General features: G+C 43.3%; 1 protein-coding gene across 6 annotated transcripts in view; it reads left to right on the forward strand.

Annotated features, from left to right (window-relative positions):
* Positions 1 to 17,125, forward strand: part of pold1 (polymerase (DNA directed), delta 1, catalytic subunit) — a 115,083-nt gene that overhangs the window by 25,174 nt on the left and 72,784 nt on the right. For all 6 annotated transcript variants that reach the window (XM_041178008.1, XM_041178009.1, XM_041178011.1 and 3 more), the window contains 4 exons: positions 4,052 to 4,156; positions 6,312 to 6,452; positions 8,204 to 8,314; positions 9,110 to 9,301. In XM_041178008.1, the coding sequence (XP_041033942.1) occupies positions 4,052 to 4,156; positions 6,312 to 6,452; positions 8,204 to 8,314; positions 9,110 to 9,301 (549 nt within the window). The remainder of the gene's footprint in view (positions 1 to 4,051; positions 4,157 to 6,311; positions 6,453 to 8,203; positions 8,315 to 9,109; positions 9,302 to 17,125) is intronic.

The following is a 17,125-nucleotide window of genomic DNA, read 5'->3' on the forward strand; positions in this document are numbered from 1 at the left end:
GCTGAAATAATAAGTGACTCTCATTACTGTGCATCCAACTGCCGTTGATTTTATTTTTAAAAATTTGCACAGCTTTGGTTTAATTATCTTCACTTTTCCTCCCCAAAGGCCCTGACTTTCATCATAGCATGGTTTCTGAGGCATCAGCCAAATTGTGCTATTATTTTCGCGTGAGTTATCGTCAAGTCATTTGACTACATGGGAGCACATTACATCCACATGCGCACTTTCCAGCAGATGTCACTGGCTAGCAGTGTGAATTCCTAGCAATGTTTCCTCTTAAAGGAGGAGTAGATTAACACCTGTATTTATATATCATCTCAGCACATCCTAAAGCGATTTTCTGCCAGGTAGTTTTGAAGTGCAGCAATTGTTGTAATGAAGAAAATGCACAGTGGGCTTCACAAACAGCATTGAGATAATGGTCAGACATTCTGTTTTGATGAAGTTGGTTGGGGGATAAATGTTGGCTGGTAAACTGGAGAAAACTCCCCTGCTCTTCTTCAGATACTGCCATGGGATCTTTTATGTCCGCTTGGGAGATGGGGAGGGGGCGTGGTGTGGGGTGCTCGGTTTAATGTTATCCAAGAAGAGGCACCTCCAACAGCGCAGCCCTTCCTCAGCACTGCACTGCTGTCAACCTGAATTCTGAGCTCAAGTTACTGGAGTGAGCCTTGAACCTGCAAAGTTTGGACTCAAACAAGAGTGAGCTGTCACAACAGACACTCAGAAGAGCAGAGGCCAAGCGTAGCTAACTCAGTACTGTGTGTTGAACCTGATATTTGCGGGTTAACACTGCACCTGGTGATGCCTTTAGCCTCCAAGCTTTGAGATGGTGTTGGGGTGGGGGGGGTCGGTGAAGGGAAATGGTTTGCACGTTTTGCTTTTTGTAACTTCGGTGCTGCCCTGCAGAATGGGCTTTGCACTTGAAGCTTTCTCGATAACTATATATATATATATATATATATATATATATTTTTTAAAAATGCACTGATGGAGAGCTGATTAGTCCCCCCAAGAGGAAGATTTTAATGGTGAGCGAATTCTTGAACGAAGAGATAAATTTATGTAAAAACTTTTTTTTAAAATATTTTTGCGGTTTTGTATTTCAAACCTCTCCACTTTTAGATTCAACCAGCCAGTATGATAATCAGTCATAATTGCATGGTGGGGGAGGTTGCTCCATGCTTCGCTGAGTGTACACAACCTCACCCTTGGTACTTTTGTTCCATTCGGGGGAGGTGGGGAAACTGGCCTGTTTCTTGGTCAGTATATTTTTGTTTCTGTAACTTTTTTTTGCTTCTGAATGCATGGTAGTGTAGTACTTGTAGCTGTAGACCAATGACCCAGAGAATGGAGATTCAAATCTCACCAAGACAATCAGTGAAATTGAATTCAGGAAACCTGGTAATTTGTGGTCCATCACCGGAAGTAAAAAATGACCATGGAAGTTGTTGAATTATTCACTAATCCTCTTCAAGGAAGGGAATCTATCATCTCTGCCCAGTGTTGCCTACACTTGATGCTATCCATGCGACATAGTGAACCCCTGAAGAGGCCACTTAAACCACTTGGTAATGTATGGGCAATATATGTGACCTTGCTTGTTTTGCCCATGTCCTAGTATGAATATTACAAAATGGCGAACCATTACTTTCTATTGACAATATCACTCCTAGCAACATGCTTCCTGACAGTTCCCAGTAATAGTCTATGCAGTTTGTAACTTCACAGAAAATTTGTGTTGATTCAGCAGGCAAAGGCAAGTTAATGCGCTTGTTGGTTTTTCAGTGGAAGTAAAAACTGAGGTCTTGTTAAGAATAAGTTTAGTTTACAATAGAGATACTTTCCCCCTGTTTTTTTCTTAGAAAATAAATTTGGATAATGGATTGTTTGAATACTCTTAACAATATACATCATTTGGCGTGATGCAGAACTACATAGAGCCTGGTCTCACCTGGTTTCAGTCCAGAAGGGTGGGGGATAGATGGGGTCTTGGGGATAAAGATCAGCTAAGCTTCCTACTTCTGCCAGCTGCCCTTTGACACCTGCTTGAAGTTGCCATATGTGAATGCTGGGGTAAAGGGTTGTGGGTGGGGAAGGGACACTTTTGGATTTGATGTTCTTCATGGTCAGAAGTTTGCTGATGCGCTCTGTTCAGACTTAGCTGCTAGAATGAGTTACCAGTGGAACCAAATCCCAGTGGTGGTTTTTGACTTAATGGACTGGGACCCTTCTCTAGAAAAGAAGAGGCTGAGGGTGACCTGATTTTTAAAAAAGTTGTTAAGGGGTTTGGTAAGATAGACAGAGAAAATATTTCCACTTGTAAGGGAGTTCAAAACTAGGGACTATAAATGTAAGATAGTCACAAATAAATCCAGTCAAGATATCCCTTTACCCGGAGAGTGATGTGAATGTGAAACCCGCTAACACGTGGAGTGGTTGAGGTGAGTAGCATTAATGCATTAAAGGGGAAGCTGGATAAACACAAGGGAGAAAAGAATAGAAGGTTATGCTGAAAGGGTGAGATGAAGTAGGATGGGAGGAGTCTCCTGTGCAACATATACCAGCATGGGCCAGTTGGGTCTAATGGCTTGTTTCTGTGCTGTAAAATTCTGTGTTCTATCATTCATCAACCAGGTAACTAGTTTTGCTGTAAAGTCACTCTAGCATCACTGTTTGGCACCATGCTTAAGTGAGTTTGAGTTATTTTCTCCTTTTTGTTAGGCTTCTGTAGGATTACTGCCCTTTCCTCAGCTGAGAAACGATGCAGGCAGATGACCTGTAGTGTGTAAGTCAGACTGTTTGGTGACTGTGCTGTCTGTTCCTTCTCTCCATGATCTTCCAGTTGACTGAAATCTGTTGTTGAAAAATCACACCCCACGTGCTAACACAAAATAGCCTCTGTACTCTTGAAATGAGTTTTCAGCATCACCAGTCTCCTCAGCGATACGTCCAGATGTATATCCGGTGGTTTTTGTTATTTGAGATAATGGTTTTAAATAGAGGGCATATTGTGATTTTAAACACAAATTACTCAGATGTCTGAACGTTTTTGAAATAATTGTCATGTTTATTCCCCCCCACCCAGCTCTCTCAGTAAACTGATGTTCTAACATGTTCTAGATGGAAAGGGTCACATGCATGATTTAACACTCGGCTAGCTCTTGATCTCAGCCTTGCTGTCAGTGATGGGGTGACTAAACACAACGTTCAGTGACATGTGGTTATGTACATTAAAAGTAGAAAATGCTAGAAACACTGAGCAAGTTGGGCACAACAACTGTGGAGATCATTCAGCCCCTCGCCTGTTCCGCTATTCGATTATATCAAGGCTGATCTGTATCTTAACTGCATTCACCTGCTTTAGTTCCATATCCCTTGCCTAACAAAAATCTATCAATCTCCATTTTGAAATGGTCAGTTGACCCCACCCTCACCCTCACCCCGCCCCACCCCTCGCCCCCACCTCTAGCCTCAGCAGCTTTTTTGGGGAAGAGTCAGAACATCCTGAGTGGTGCCCGAATCATTAACTTGCCTCTTTTCTCCACAGCTGCTCTGCACGACTACAGAAGATTCTAGCATTTTGTTTTTGTTTCACTTTTCCAGCATTCAAGTATTTTGTGTTGATATACAGTTTGGAATAAATGTTACATACAGGTCGAGTATCCTTTATCCAAGTCCCTTAGGGCCAACTGTGTTTTGAATTTCAGATAATTTTGGTTGTCAGATACTGTGTATATGCCTAGACCTGCTTACATTGTAATAGTCTAAGCCTAGGATTGCTATAGCCTGAAGTAAATAAAATGGCTAGACAAGTAAGATGTGCTATTGAATAATAAATACAGGGTACTTCTAATAAGTTTCTTTTTGACATGTTCACTGCAAATATCATAAGGTAAACAGTGCAGACAAACAACTAGACTTCCTACACTAAAGGTTCATTAAAAAGTACGGCTCTTTGACATGTTTGGTTTTCGGATTTACAGATAAAATATACTCGACCTGTGTATAAAAGGCTTGTTAAGATTGATGTTTTTTCTCTTTCTAGGCTTGGTCAGAGTTTGTCCGAGTGGCTGATCCTGATATAATTACTGGGTACAACATTCAGAACTTTGACTTGCCATACTTGATCAACCGGGCGCAAGCACTCAAGGTAAATATGACAGCCCATTCTGAGCTACTTTCCTGTTCCTGCTTGTTTAGTGTGGATTTCAATAGAGCATCTTCCAAAAGCTGGCCCTGATTTTACATTACAAGTCAGGTTTTCTTATCTTTGTAACAACTGATATTTCGTATCCAATATTTCTGCAATGCTGCCATTCTGGTTAAGGAAGCTGGATATGGCTGTGTGGAATCTGGCTTCCTGAAGCCTGGCCTAAATAGACACGAGAGTAAATAATTTCTAATTAATCTTCAACATTGAAAGTTACAATTGAGGGCAATCGTAGTTTATAGGGGAACTGAAAATCGATTTTGAAACTTTTGCCTTCTCACTCATCAAGCAAGCCCTTCTCTCTTGCTTAACTGAAAGGAGAGGTGTAAGCCTTTGCTAGTGTTTGTTGTGAGCTGACCAATAAGAGATGAGTGAGAGTAACATGATTTGTTCTTTGATTCTTAACTTGAACTTGTGACATTGCTTATAAATAAATGCAACAATTCTTTCTATAACTGTTTCCAATTCTAATGTTTTGAAGATGTCAGGTGGGAAGAGAGTTGTAGCCCTTCTGAAGTTGGTTGGTCATTGTTTGTTATACCTTCCCAGCCCAGTGACACTTCCTCAAGACAATTTTTTAAAAATGTAGCCACGAGATGATAACTTAGGGGGAAACTAGATAAACACATGAGGGAAACAGGAATAGGAAGATATGTTGATAGATGAAGTAGAATGGAAGGAGTGGAATGTAAACACTGGTGTGCACCAGTTGGGCTGAATGACCTGTTTCTGTGCTGTAATTTTTTTTTTAAGGAGAAACCCTTCAGTTTTTCTCCTAGTACCACACACTGCCTGTGGTTGAGAGGGAGGGCAGCTACCTTAGCCTCTGTCATTGCTATCCCTAAACAGCTGCTAGGAGATAGCAAAGCCTTGAAGAGAGTCCAAGAAAGATTTACGAAAATGGTATCAGCGTAGAGAGGCTGGGATTATTTTGCTAAGAGCAGAGCAAAGGTTAAGAGGAGATTTGATAACAATATTCAAAACCATGAAGGATTTTGAAAAGAGTAAATCAGGAGAACTGTTTCTCATGGGCGAAGGATCGATAACCAGAGGACACAGACTTAAATTGATTTCCAAAAGAGCCAGAGATGATATGAGAAGCATTGTCGTACGTGGCTAGTTGTTAAAAATTGATTTAAAATACACAATCTAAAAGGGTGTTGGAAGCAGATTCAATCATAACATTCAAAGAGAGTTGGATAAATACTTGGAGAAAAAAAATTAAAGGGCATTGACCACTCAATTAAAGAGCTGGCACACACGGACTTCGGATCAAAATGGTGGTCTTCTGTGTTGCATCATTCTATGATTCCATATAGATCCACAGTGATCACTGTCCAGCCAGTTTGTTTTTACTTCTTGTTGAGAGATGACCGAGTTTTGATTGTCTCTGTGCCTGAGATTAGAAATTTAATGGATGGGTCAGTGGATAGGGAGACAGGGACCAAGAGTCCCTGAAGAAGGGTCATACGGACTCGAAACGTTAAATCTGTTTCTCTCTCCACAGATGCCACCAGACCTGCTGAGTTTTTCCAGCATTTTCTGTTTTTGAACCAGTAATCTGATATTAGTGGCTAATTGAGAACAGAGAGGCAGCAGTGAGCTTCTGATCGTGAAGGACATCACATCAGAGCCCAAGAGTGGTCCCCTTGATACGAGCATCCATGTATAGCCGATATTATAGGATATTTGTCAAAAATAGGAAACCTGGTTGATCTCTCTTTCTCACCCCGCCAACTCTCCCGATTGAAGCTAGCTGAGACCAAGCTCTGTGTAGTTCTGCACACACCATTTGATGTTATTCAGCCATTCAAAACAGTCCTTTTTCAAGATTTATTTTATGAGAAAAAAAATAGAGGTGAAATAATTCTATTGCATACTAAATTACACTCCTCTTCCTGTCTTTGAGATGCCAGACTGTGATTGGGAAAACATGACTATTACTAGCAGGATTCAGTAATTTGGGTATTGGTTAAGACCTGATTGACATACGTGTAGTAAAAGACACAAATACATCAACATTATTGTGTTATCTGTTCTTCTGATTTACTGCCATCATCATGTAACAATCAGAGAAACTTGTATTATTTTTCAGGTGACAACATTCCCATTCCTGGGTCGTATTCCTAGCATTAAATCTATAATCCGAGATTCTTCGTTTCAGTCTCGGCAAATGGGCCGTAGAGAGAATAAAGTGATCAACATAGAAGGAAGAGTGCAGTTTGATCTCCTACAGGTGTGTAAAGCTATTAAATGCATGGATTACATTGTAGTAGTTGTCATTGCCATCCATTTCTTTGGTAAAGTGAGTTTTTCATCATTTGTTTATTCTCCTGCTGCTGAGGTACTAGATTTAGCCTAGATTTTTTAAGGAAATCATTAACTTGGTAGATAGGAGAGTATTGTCTATATGGACTTCCAGAAAGCATTTGATAAAGTTTCACTCAAGATTATTAGCAGCAGGGAGAGAACATGGAATTCGAGGCATCCATGTTGTAGAGGTTGATAGTTGGTTATGAGGTAGGAGACAGAGTAGAGATAAAATTCTCTTTGATGAGGTGAAACAAACTATGTTCCCCAGAGATCTGTAGTGGGACCTTAGCTTTTCGCCATATTGATGACTTGGATAAAGGAATAGAGAGTCATATATCCAAGTTTGCAGATGATTCTTAAGTTTGGAGGAAGAATAAATTGTGTAGATTGGAGGAGGAAGTTAAAAAGGGTCATGCACAGACTGAAACGGCAAACTAACAGAGGCAGTACAATGTGGGAAAGTATGAAGTCATCCATTTTGGATCCAAGAAAGAATATTTTGGAATGTTTCTTAATGGTAAGGTAAAGGGTGTCCAAAGGCCAGTGCACAGATACCAAAAGTAATCAAAAGCTAATGCAATGTTGTCCTTTATTGCAAAAGGATTGTAATTCAGAAGTGAGGAGCTGATGCTTCAGAGCCTTAACTCAGGCCCATCTGGAGCACTGCATGCAGAATTGAGCAAGAAATAGGAAAAAGGGTACAGTGCTCTTTCACCACAATTATGCCATAGCTTAAAAAGTTAAATTATGAGGACAGGTGGCATATAATTGGCTTGTATCTCCTTGAGTTGAGATATTTGAGTGTTGATCTAATCTCGTGTTTAAAATGACTGATAGATTCAATAGGGCCTTCAGAGTAACTCTTTTTCTTTAGTGGGGGGCAATCTTAAAATTTGATCTAGACCATTTAGCAATGCAATTAAGAAGTTGTTTTTACACACAAATTAAATTCTAGCACAGGTTTGAGAGGCTAAGTGGCCTGCACATGTTTCCTGCCTTCAAGCCCAGTCCAGGACCTGAGCACATAATCCACATTGACACTTCAGTGCAGTACTGACAGAGCACTGCATTGTTGGAGTTGCCATCTTTCAAGTGAGACATTAAACTGAGGTTCCATCTGACTTCTCAAAATATCCCTTGGCACTAATCAAAGAAGAACTAGGAGTTATCCCAGTGTCCTAACCAACATCATCCCCTTCAGGTATATGCCCTAAGAGCACTTTGGCAACCATGGACTTTCATGGATTTGTCCATGGTTATGCTTGGGAGTGAACTGTAGTAGTTTGCCACTGCCTTCTGCAGTATGGCTGACCAGGAAACTCTCCTGCTCTTACCATCTGCCATCAAGTGTATTGGAAGGACTTACAGGCGATAATTAACCTGTTTGGCCGTGTTATGAATTTTCCGTGGCCATCAAGCACTGAAGTGGGACTTGAACCCGGCGCTTCTGGCTCAGAGGTAGGGACACTACCCACTGCGTCACAAGATCTCCAACCATCTATCCCTCGATAAACGTTGCTGAAAGATAAGCCAAGTAACTTGACATTCATCTTATTACTGATGGTGCTCATAAAACATCAGTGACTACACTTCAAAGCAAGCCATTTCCTATTTGGGAATTGCTGACTGGCTTTCTATCTTTGAAGTAACTTGCATAACATTTGTTTTGGTCAGGTGTTATTACGAGATTACAAACTGCGATCGTACACACTCAACGCAGTAAGTTTCCACTTCCTGCAGGAGCAGAAGGAAGACGTTCAGCACTCAATCATCTCAGACCTGCAGGTATTCAGTAGCTGGATGACTATGTTGCTGGGTGGGGGAAAGAGGCGGTGCCATCTCTTGGCGGCTTAACTTAATTGAAGTTCCTTGAATTGAATTTTATGATATTGGGTGGGGTGGGGGTTTTCCTAAATAATCCTTCTAACTCAGTTTCAGAATAGACCAGTGTTAGATTTCATTTCTGAACAACGCATCAGCATTCGTCTCAATAGATTTATTTTGTTTGAGAACCATTTCTTTGCTGGGCTGCTAGGAATTAGACTGATGACTGAAGAAGGAGGTAGGAGATGTCATAAGTTTTCTGTGGGCTTGAATAATCCTGAATTTGTTGAGTGCTGGCCTTTAAATATTTCACTTGAAGTGAAACTTTTGTGGCATCCTACAATCAGTCACATGAATACTTGCACCCAAACTCTGTGTGCCTGGACCTCTTGCTTGACCTTGCAATCACAACTTAGAGAGAAACCATTACAGTAAGTGAGAAGAGTTCTGCATATAAATGTTCATATAGGACCTTCTAAAAATATTTTTATCTAGCTTATTGGTTAAAGGCCAATTTCTCACATTGGCTTAATTTTAAATTTAACTACATTGTTAAGATTTGTTTTTAATTGTAGTTTAACCTTTTCTACTTGAAGTGTAACTAAATAATTTTAAATGTGAATTTTACAACACATGGGTAGTTTTCTGATCTGCGCACTGTAGGTATCATCTGTTCTCTTTTTCATTGTCACATCTATTTCCTATTTTCATTTGTTTTCTACTTTGCCCATCTCCTCATCATTCTGCTTGGTTTAGAATGGTAATGAGCAAACACGAAGACGATTGGCTGTCTACTGCCTGAAGGATGCCTACTTGCCCTTGCGGCTATTGGAGAAGTTGATGTGTGTCATTAACTACATGGAAATGGCCAGAGTGACGGGCGTCCCCCTCCCCTATCTCCTCTCACGAGGACAGCAAATCAAAGTGGTCTCTCAGTTGCTCCGACAGGTATGGATCAGAGCAATGCTTTTTTAAATTTGTCATTAGTTAGCTGTAATTTGTTCAGCGAATATGCCACCTAACTTCCATGTTGTATAGAGAACTTCTCCAGTATTTAGTTCCCAGCACTAACCGAACAATAGTGAATGATCTATGCTGGATAAATAGTATAAATAAAATAATATAGAATGTGTAGGGGGGAACTTAAAAAGGAAATTGGGAGAGCAAAAAGGGGGTATGAATAAACATTGGCAGGTAAAATAAAGGAAAATCCAAAGTTATTTTACAAGCACATTAAGAGTAAGAGGATAACCAGGGAAAGGGTAGGGCCCATTAAGGACCGTAGTGGTAATTTGTGTGTGGAGTCGGAAGACGTAGGTAGGGTTCTGAATGAATGCTTTGTGTCAGTGTTCACAAGTGAGAGGGATGACGTGGGTATGGAAATCAGGCAGAAGGACTGTGATATAATTAAAGAAATTAGTATAGAAAGGGATGAGGTTCTAAGTGGCCTGGCAGACCTAAAAGTAGATAAATCTCCTGGCCTGGATGAAATGTATCCCAGGCTGTTGAGTGAGGCAGGGGAGGAGATTGCAGGTGCGCTGGCAATAATTTTCAATACCTCTCTGGCCACAGGAGAAGTGCTAGAGGACTGGAGGACAGCCAATGTGGTACCATTATTCAAGAAGGGAGGAAGGGATAAACCGGGGAACTACAGGCTAGTCAGTCTAACCTCAGTGGTGGGGAAACTACTGGAAGCAATTCTGAGGGATAGAATTAATCTACACTTGGAGAGGCAGGGATTAATTAAAGACAGCATGGTTTTGTTAAGGGGAGGTCATGTCTGACCAATTTGATTAGATTTTTCGAGGAGATGACCAGGTGTGTAGATGAGGGCAATGCATTTGACGTCGTCTACTTGGACTTCAGCAAGGCTTTTGATAAGGTCCCGCATGGGAGACTGATAACATAAGGTAAGAGCCCATGGGACCCAAGGCAATTTGGCAAATTGGATCCAGAATTGGCTGAGTGGCAGGAAGCAGAGGGTGATGGTCGAGGGGTGTTTTTATGATTGGATGCCTGTATCTAGTGCGATTCACAGGGATCGGAGTTGGGTCCCTTGTTGTTTGTGGTATATATGAACAATTTAGACTTGAACTTAGGAGGGTTGATCACTAAGTTCGCGGATGACACGAAAATTGGTGGGGTGGTAAATAGTGAGGAGAATAGCTTTAGATTACAGGAGGATATAGACAGAACAAAAACAGAATTACCTGGAAAAACTCAGCAGGTCTGGCAGCATCGGCGGAGAAGAAAAGAGTTGACGTTTCGAGTCCTCATGACCCTTCGACAGAACTTGCGTTCGAGTCCAAGAAAGAGTTGAAATATAAGCTGGTTTAAGGTGTGTGTGTGGGGGGCGGAGAGATAGAGAGACAAAGAGGTGGGGGGGGGGGTGTGGTTGTAGGGACAAACAAGCAGTGATAGAAGCAGATCATCAAAAGATGTCAACGACAATAGTACAATAGATCACATAGGTGTTAAAATTAAAGTTGGTGATATTATCTAAACGAATGTGCTAATTAAGAATGGATGGTAGGGCACTCAAGGTATAGCTCTAGTGGGGGTTTTTTTTTTATTTATATAATGGAAATAGGTGGGAAAAGGAAAATCTTTATAATTTATTGGGAAAAAAAGGGAAGGGGGAAACAGAAAGGGGGTGGGGATGGGGGAGGGAGCTTACGACCTAAAGTTGTTGAATTCAATATTCAGTCCGGAAGGCTGTAAAGTCCCTAGTCGGAAGATGAGGTGTTGTTCCTCCAGTTTGCGTTGGGCTTCACTGGAACAATGCAGCAAGCCAAGGACAGACATGTGGGCAAGAGAGCAGGGTGGAGTGTTGAAATGGCAAGCGACAGGGAGCTTTGGGTCATTCTTGCGGACAGACCGCAGGTGTTCTGCAAAGCGGTCGCCCAGTTTACGTTTGGTCTCTCCAATGTAGAGGAGACCACATTGGGAGCAACGAATGCAGTAGACTAAGTTGGGGGAAATGCAAGTGAAATGCTGCTTCACTTGAAAGGAGTGTTTGGGTCCTTGGACGGTGAGGAGAGAGGAAGTGAAGGGGCAGGTGTTGCATCTTTTGCGTGGGCATGGGGTGGTGCCATAGGAGGGGGTTGAGGAGTAGGGGGTGATGGAGGAGTGGACCAGGGTGTCCCAGAGGGAGCGATCCCTACGGAATGCCGATAAGGGGGGTGAAGGGAAGATGTGTTTGGTGGTGGCATCATGCTGGAGTTGGCGGAAATGGCGGAGGATGATCCTTTGAATGCGGAGGCTGGTGGGGTGATAAGTGAGGACAAGGGGGACCCTATCATGTTTCTGGGAGGGAGGAGAAGGCGTGAGGGCGGATGCGCGGGAGATGGGCCGGACACGGTTGAGGGCCCTGTCAACGACCGTGGGTGGAAAACCTCGGTTAAGGAAGGAGGAGGACATGTCAGAGGAACTGTTTTTGAATGTAGCATCATCGGAACAGATGCGACGGAGGCGAAGGAACTGAGAGAATGGGATGGAGTCCTTACAGGAAGCGGGGTGTGAGGAGCTGTAGTCGAGATAGCTGTGGGAGTCGGTGGGTTTGTAATGGATATTGGTGGACAGTCTATCACCAGAGATTGAGACAGAGAGGTCAAGGAAGGGAAGGGAAGTGTCAGAGATGGACCACGTGAAAATGATGGAGGGGTGGAGATTGGAAGCAAAATTAATAAATTTTTCCAAGTCCTGACGAGAGCATGAAGCGGCACCGAAGTAATCATCGATGTACCGGAGAAAGAGTTGTGGAAGGGGGCCGGAGTAGGACTGCAACAAGGAATGTTCCACATACCCCATAAAGAGACAGGCATAGCTGGGGCCCATGCAGGTACCCATAGCCACACCTTTTATTTGGAGGAAGTGAGAGGAGTTGAAGGAGAAATTGTTCAGTGTGAGAACAAGTTCAGCCAGACGGAGGAGAGTAGTGGTGGAAGGGGATTGTTCGGGCCTCTGTTCGAGGAAGAAGCTAAGGGCCCTCAGACCATCCTGGTGGGGGATGGAGGTGTAGAGGGATTGGACGTCCATGGTGAAGAGGAAGCGGTTGGGGCCAGGGAACTGGAAATTGTTGATGTGACGTAAGGTGTCAGAGGAATCACGGATGTAGGTGGGAAGGGACTGGACAAGGGGAGAGAGAAGGGAGTCAAGATAACGAGAAATGAGTTCTGTGGGGCAGGAACAAGCTGAGACGATCGGTCTACCGGGGCAGTTCTGTTTGTGGATTTTGGGTAGGAGATAGAAGCGGGCCGTCCGAGGTTGGGAGACTATCAGGTTGGAAGCTGTGGGAGGGAGATCCCCAGAGGAGATGAGGTCAGTGACAGTCCTGGAAACAATGGCTTGATGTTCAGTGGTGGGGTCATGGTCCAGGGAGAGGTAGGAGGAAGTGTCTGCGAGTTGAAGCTCAGCCTCCGCGAGGTAGAGGTCAGTGCGCCAGACAACAACAGCACCACCCTTGTCAGCGGGTTTGATGACAATGTCAGGGTTGGACCTGAGAGAATGGAGTGCAGTAAGTTCAGAGAGAGACAGGTTAGAATGGGTGAGAGGAGCAGAGAAATTGAGACGACTAATGTCGCGCCGACAGTTCTCAAAAGATCAAGAGAAGGTACGAATCCAGAGGGAGGGGTCCAGGTGGAGGGAGAATATTGGAGATGGGTAAAAGGATCCGTTGAACTGGGAGAGGACTCCTGCCCAAAGAAGTGAGCCCGGAGACGAAGACGGCGGAAGAAGAGTTCAGCATCATGCCGAGCCCGAAATTCATTGAGGTGAGGGCGTAAGGGTATGAAACTAAGTCCTTTGCTGAGCACTGAACGTTCAGCATCGGAGAGGGGAAGGTCAGGGGGTATAGTGAATACACGGCTGGGGTTGGGATTGGAAGAAAGGGTGGGGACGGAGGAACAGGCAGGGGTGGAGGGTCCTAGATGGGTGTTGGTGTCAATGAGTTGTTGCAGCTTGCGTTCCTTAGCACTTGAGAGAAAGAGAAAAAGTTTCTTGTTGAGGCGTCGGATGAGCCGAAGGATAAAATAAAACTGGGGGCACGCGCAGCTTTGAAAAAGGGTACGGCGATGCTGCTGGAGGGAGAGGTCGAGTGTGTTCATATGGCGGCGCATGGCACTGAGTGTGGATTTCAGAATGTGACGGGAACAGCAGTCCGAGAAACGTTTTATGTCCCGGAGATACCTGTAATCCTGGGTGGGTTCGAAACATGAGGGGTGGAATTTCAGTTGAAATCCACGTGGGGTAAGTCGGAGACGGAGACAGTCACTGAGAAAGGAGATATGGCTGTGAAAGCGGGTTTTAGTAAACACCTTGTCAAACACTAGGAGGGAAATGGAAAGCAAGGAAGGTGAGCAAGACAACAGAGAGATACGGAAATCTTGTCGCAGAGAGGAACAGAACTTCTTCAAGGAGGTAGGCATTTCTTGAAGAGCAGTGGCAGTCAATTAAACACAGAGATAAAAACAAAAAAACTGCGGATGCTGGAAATCCAAAACAAAAACAGAATTACCTGGAAAAACTCAGCAGGTCTGGCTGCATCGGCGGAGAAGAAAAGAGTTGACGTTTCGAGTCCTCATGACCCTTCGACAGAACTTGCGTTCGAGTCCAAGAAAGAGTTGAAATATAAGCTGGTTTAAGGTGTGTGTGTGGGGGGCGGAGAGATAGAGAGACAAAGAGGTGGGGGGGGGGGGGTGTGGACTGAGTATTGAATTCGACAACTTTAGGTAGTAAGCTCCCTCCCCCATCCCCACCCCCTTTCTGTTTCCCCCTTTCCTTTTTTTTCCAATAAATTATAAAGATTTTCCTTTTCCCACCTATTTCCATTATATAAATAAATAAATAAAAAAAAACCCACTAGAGCTATACCTTGAGTGCCCTACCATCCATTCTTAATTAGCACATTCGTTTAGATAATATCACCAACTTTAATTTTAACACCTATGTGATCTATTGTACTATTGTCGTTGACATCTTTTGATGATCTGCTTCTATCACTGCTTGTTTGTCCCTACAACCACACCCCCCCCTCCACCTCTTTGTCTCTCTATCTCTCCGCCCCCCACACACACACCTTAAACCAGCTTATATTTCAACTCTTTCTTGGACTCGAACGCAAGTTCTGTCGAAGGGTCATGAGGACTCGAAACGTCAACTCTTTTCTTCTCCGCCGATGCTGCCAGACCTGCTGAGTTTTTCCAGGTAATTCTGTTTTTGTTTTGGATTTCCAGCATCCGCAGTTTTTTTGTTTTTAGGATATAGACAGGCTGGTCGGTTGGGCTAATCAGTGGCAAATGGAATTTAATCCGCATCAGTATGAGGTGTTGCATTTGGGCAAGACAAACAAGGCACGGGAATACACAATGAACGGTAGGACCTTGAGAGGTACTGAGGGTCAGAGGGACCTTGGTGTGTATGCCCACTGGTCCCTTAAGGTAGCGGGACAGGTAGATAAGGTGGTTAAGAAGGCATATGGGATACTTGCCTTTATTAGCTGAGGCATAGAATATAAGAGCAGGGAGGTTATGCTGGAACTGTATAAAACGCTGGTTAGGCCACAGCTAGAGTATTGCGTGCAGTTCTGGAATCTGCATTATAGGAAGGATGTGATTGCACTAGAGAGAGTGCAGAGGAGATTTACCAGGATGTTGCCTGGGCTGGAGAGTTTTAGTTATGAGGAGAGATTGGATAGACTGGGGTTATTTTCCTTGGAGCAGAGGAGATTGAGGGGGGACATGATTGAGGTGTATAAAATTATGAGGGGCATAGATAGGGTAGACAGGAAGGAACTTTTCCCCTTGGTGGAGGGATCAATAACCAGGGGGCATAGATTTAAGATAAGGGGCAGGAGGTTTAGAGGGGATGTGAGGAAGAATTTTTTCACCCAGATGGCAGTGAGAATCTGGAACTCACTGCCTGAAAAGGTTGTAGAGGCAGAAACCCTAATAACATTTAAGAAGTATTTGGATGTGCACTTGCGATGTCATGGCATACAAGGCTATGGACCTCCTGCTGGAAAATGGGTTTAAAATAGTTTGATACTTGTTTGACCGGCGCAGATTCGTTGGGCTGAAGGGCCTTTTTCTGTGCTGTAGACCCCTATGACTCTATGGTGCTGGTGAAGTAGGGTGGGGGGCGGGGGCAGGGGTTAACTTTGTCAACAATTATTTTGACGCAAGGTGAAACTGGTCGAGAGTTCTAATTATAAGTATAGTTAAATAAATCTGATATGTGCAAGAGGCTGCTTGGTGGTGTGACTTGAAGATTGCCCTCTCTTTTCTGGGATCTATGTTTAAATCCAGCCTAGATTAATAAAATAAATGTCCCACCTGCTTTTTGGCTGTAAATGGATTGTATTTGGTGCAAAAGGGTGTGATTTTGAGATCAATGGTTAAGATCTACTGTTGTGATCATTAATTGGCAACTCACTTGATGCTGAACCAAAGAGCAAAATATGGAAACTGTTCTATTACTCAGTATTGGCAGCCTTGACTTATTAAAATGGAGAAGTTTGTCCAGCCTTCTCGACCTGCCTGTAGCCTTTGGTGTGGTTTAACTGCACCATTGTTCAACTCCTCTCATCCATCGCCTACCTGGGTGGGATTGTCCTTGCCTGGTTCCATTCTTAACTATCCAGTCATAGCCAGAGAATCACCTGAAATGGCCTCTTTTCCTACTGTTTTTTTCCTACTCTTTTCCTGCTGTTAACTGACGTCCCTTGGCTCCTCCCTGTTTAACACTGACCTGTTGCCTCTTGGTGGCATTATCTGAAAACACAACGTCAGGTTGGACATGTACGCTGCTGACATCCAGTTCTACTTCACAATCATCTCTCTTGATTCTTCCACGATCTCAAAATTGTCACACTGCTTGACTGACATCCAGTGCCGGCTGAGCAGAATTTTGCTCCAACTAAATATTCGGAAGACTGAAGTCATTGCCTTTGGTTGCTGCCACAAACTCCATTTGAGCTGAGCTGAGCTTCTGACTACATATCTGCTCTGTCACCAAGATCACTTAATTGCACCTCCGCAACATGCCCAAGTCCACCCCTCCCTCAGCTCATCTGCTGGTGGAACCCTCATCTATGCCTTTAAATCTACACTGTTGCAATGCTCTCTTGCCCGGCCTCCCATCTTCCATGCTACAAAACTTGAGCTCATCTAAAATTCTGCCGTCCATGTCCTAAGTCGCACCAAATTTCATTCACCTTTCATCCTGTGCTCGCTGACTTACATTGGTTTTGAGTCCAACAACGCCTCAATTTTGAAACACTCACCTTTGTTTTCAAATCCTGCCTTGACCTCTGCAATCCCTATACTGTTACCTCCTGCAGGTCCATCAAGATCTCTACATTCCTCCAATTCTGGCACATCCTAGCTTTTAATTGTTCTACCATTGGCGGCCATGCCTGCAGCTGCTGGGCTCAAAATTCTGGGATTCTCTCCCTTCCTTACTCTGCTCCTCCAAGATACTCAAAGTTTACATCTCTGTCTAATTGTTTGGTTACCTATTTTAATATCTCTGTAGTTCAGTGTTAAACTTTGTTTGATAAAGCCCCAGTGAAGCTGGCTAGCACATTTTACGACATCAAAGATGCTTTATAAATGTAAGTTGTGGTAATGCTAAGACAACCAGGTTGCAAATACTGTTACAAGAAATGATAAATGTAGGCTTTTTATGCTGGTGCAAGGTTGTGTAAAAGTAAAAATGATGCAGGTTCCTGTGAATTCACCCCATGATCTTTGTTGCATTAAAAAATACATTAAT

The sequence above is a fragment of the Carcharodon carcharias genome, chromosome 31 (assembly GCF_017639515.1).
Source record: "Carcharodon carcharias isolate sCarCar2 chromosome 31, sCarCar2.pri, whole genome shotgun sequence".
NCBI classification, from domain to species: domain Eukaryota; kingdom Metazoa; phylum Chordata; class Chondrichthyes; order Lamniformes; family Lamnidae; genus Carcharodon; species Carcharodon carcharias.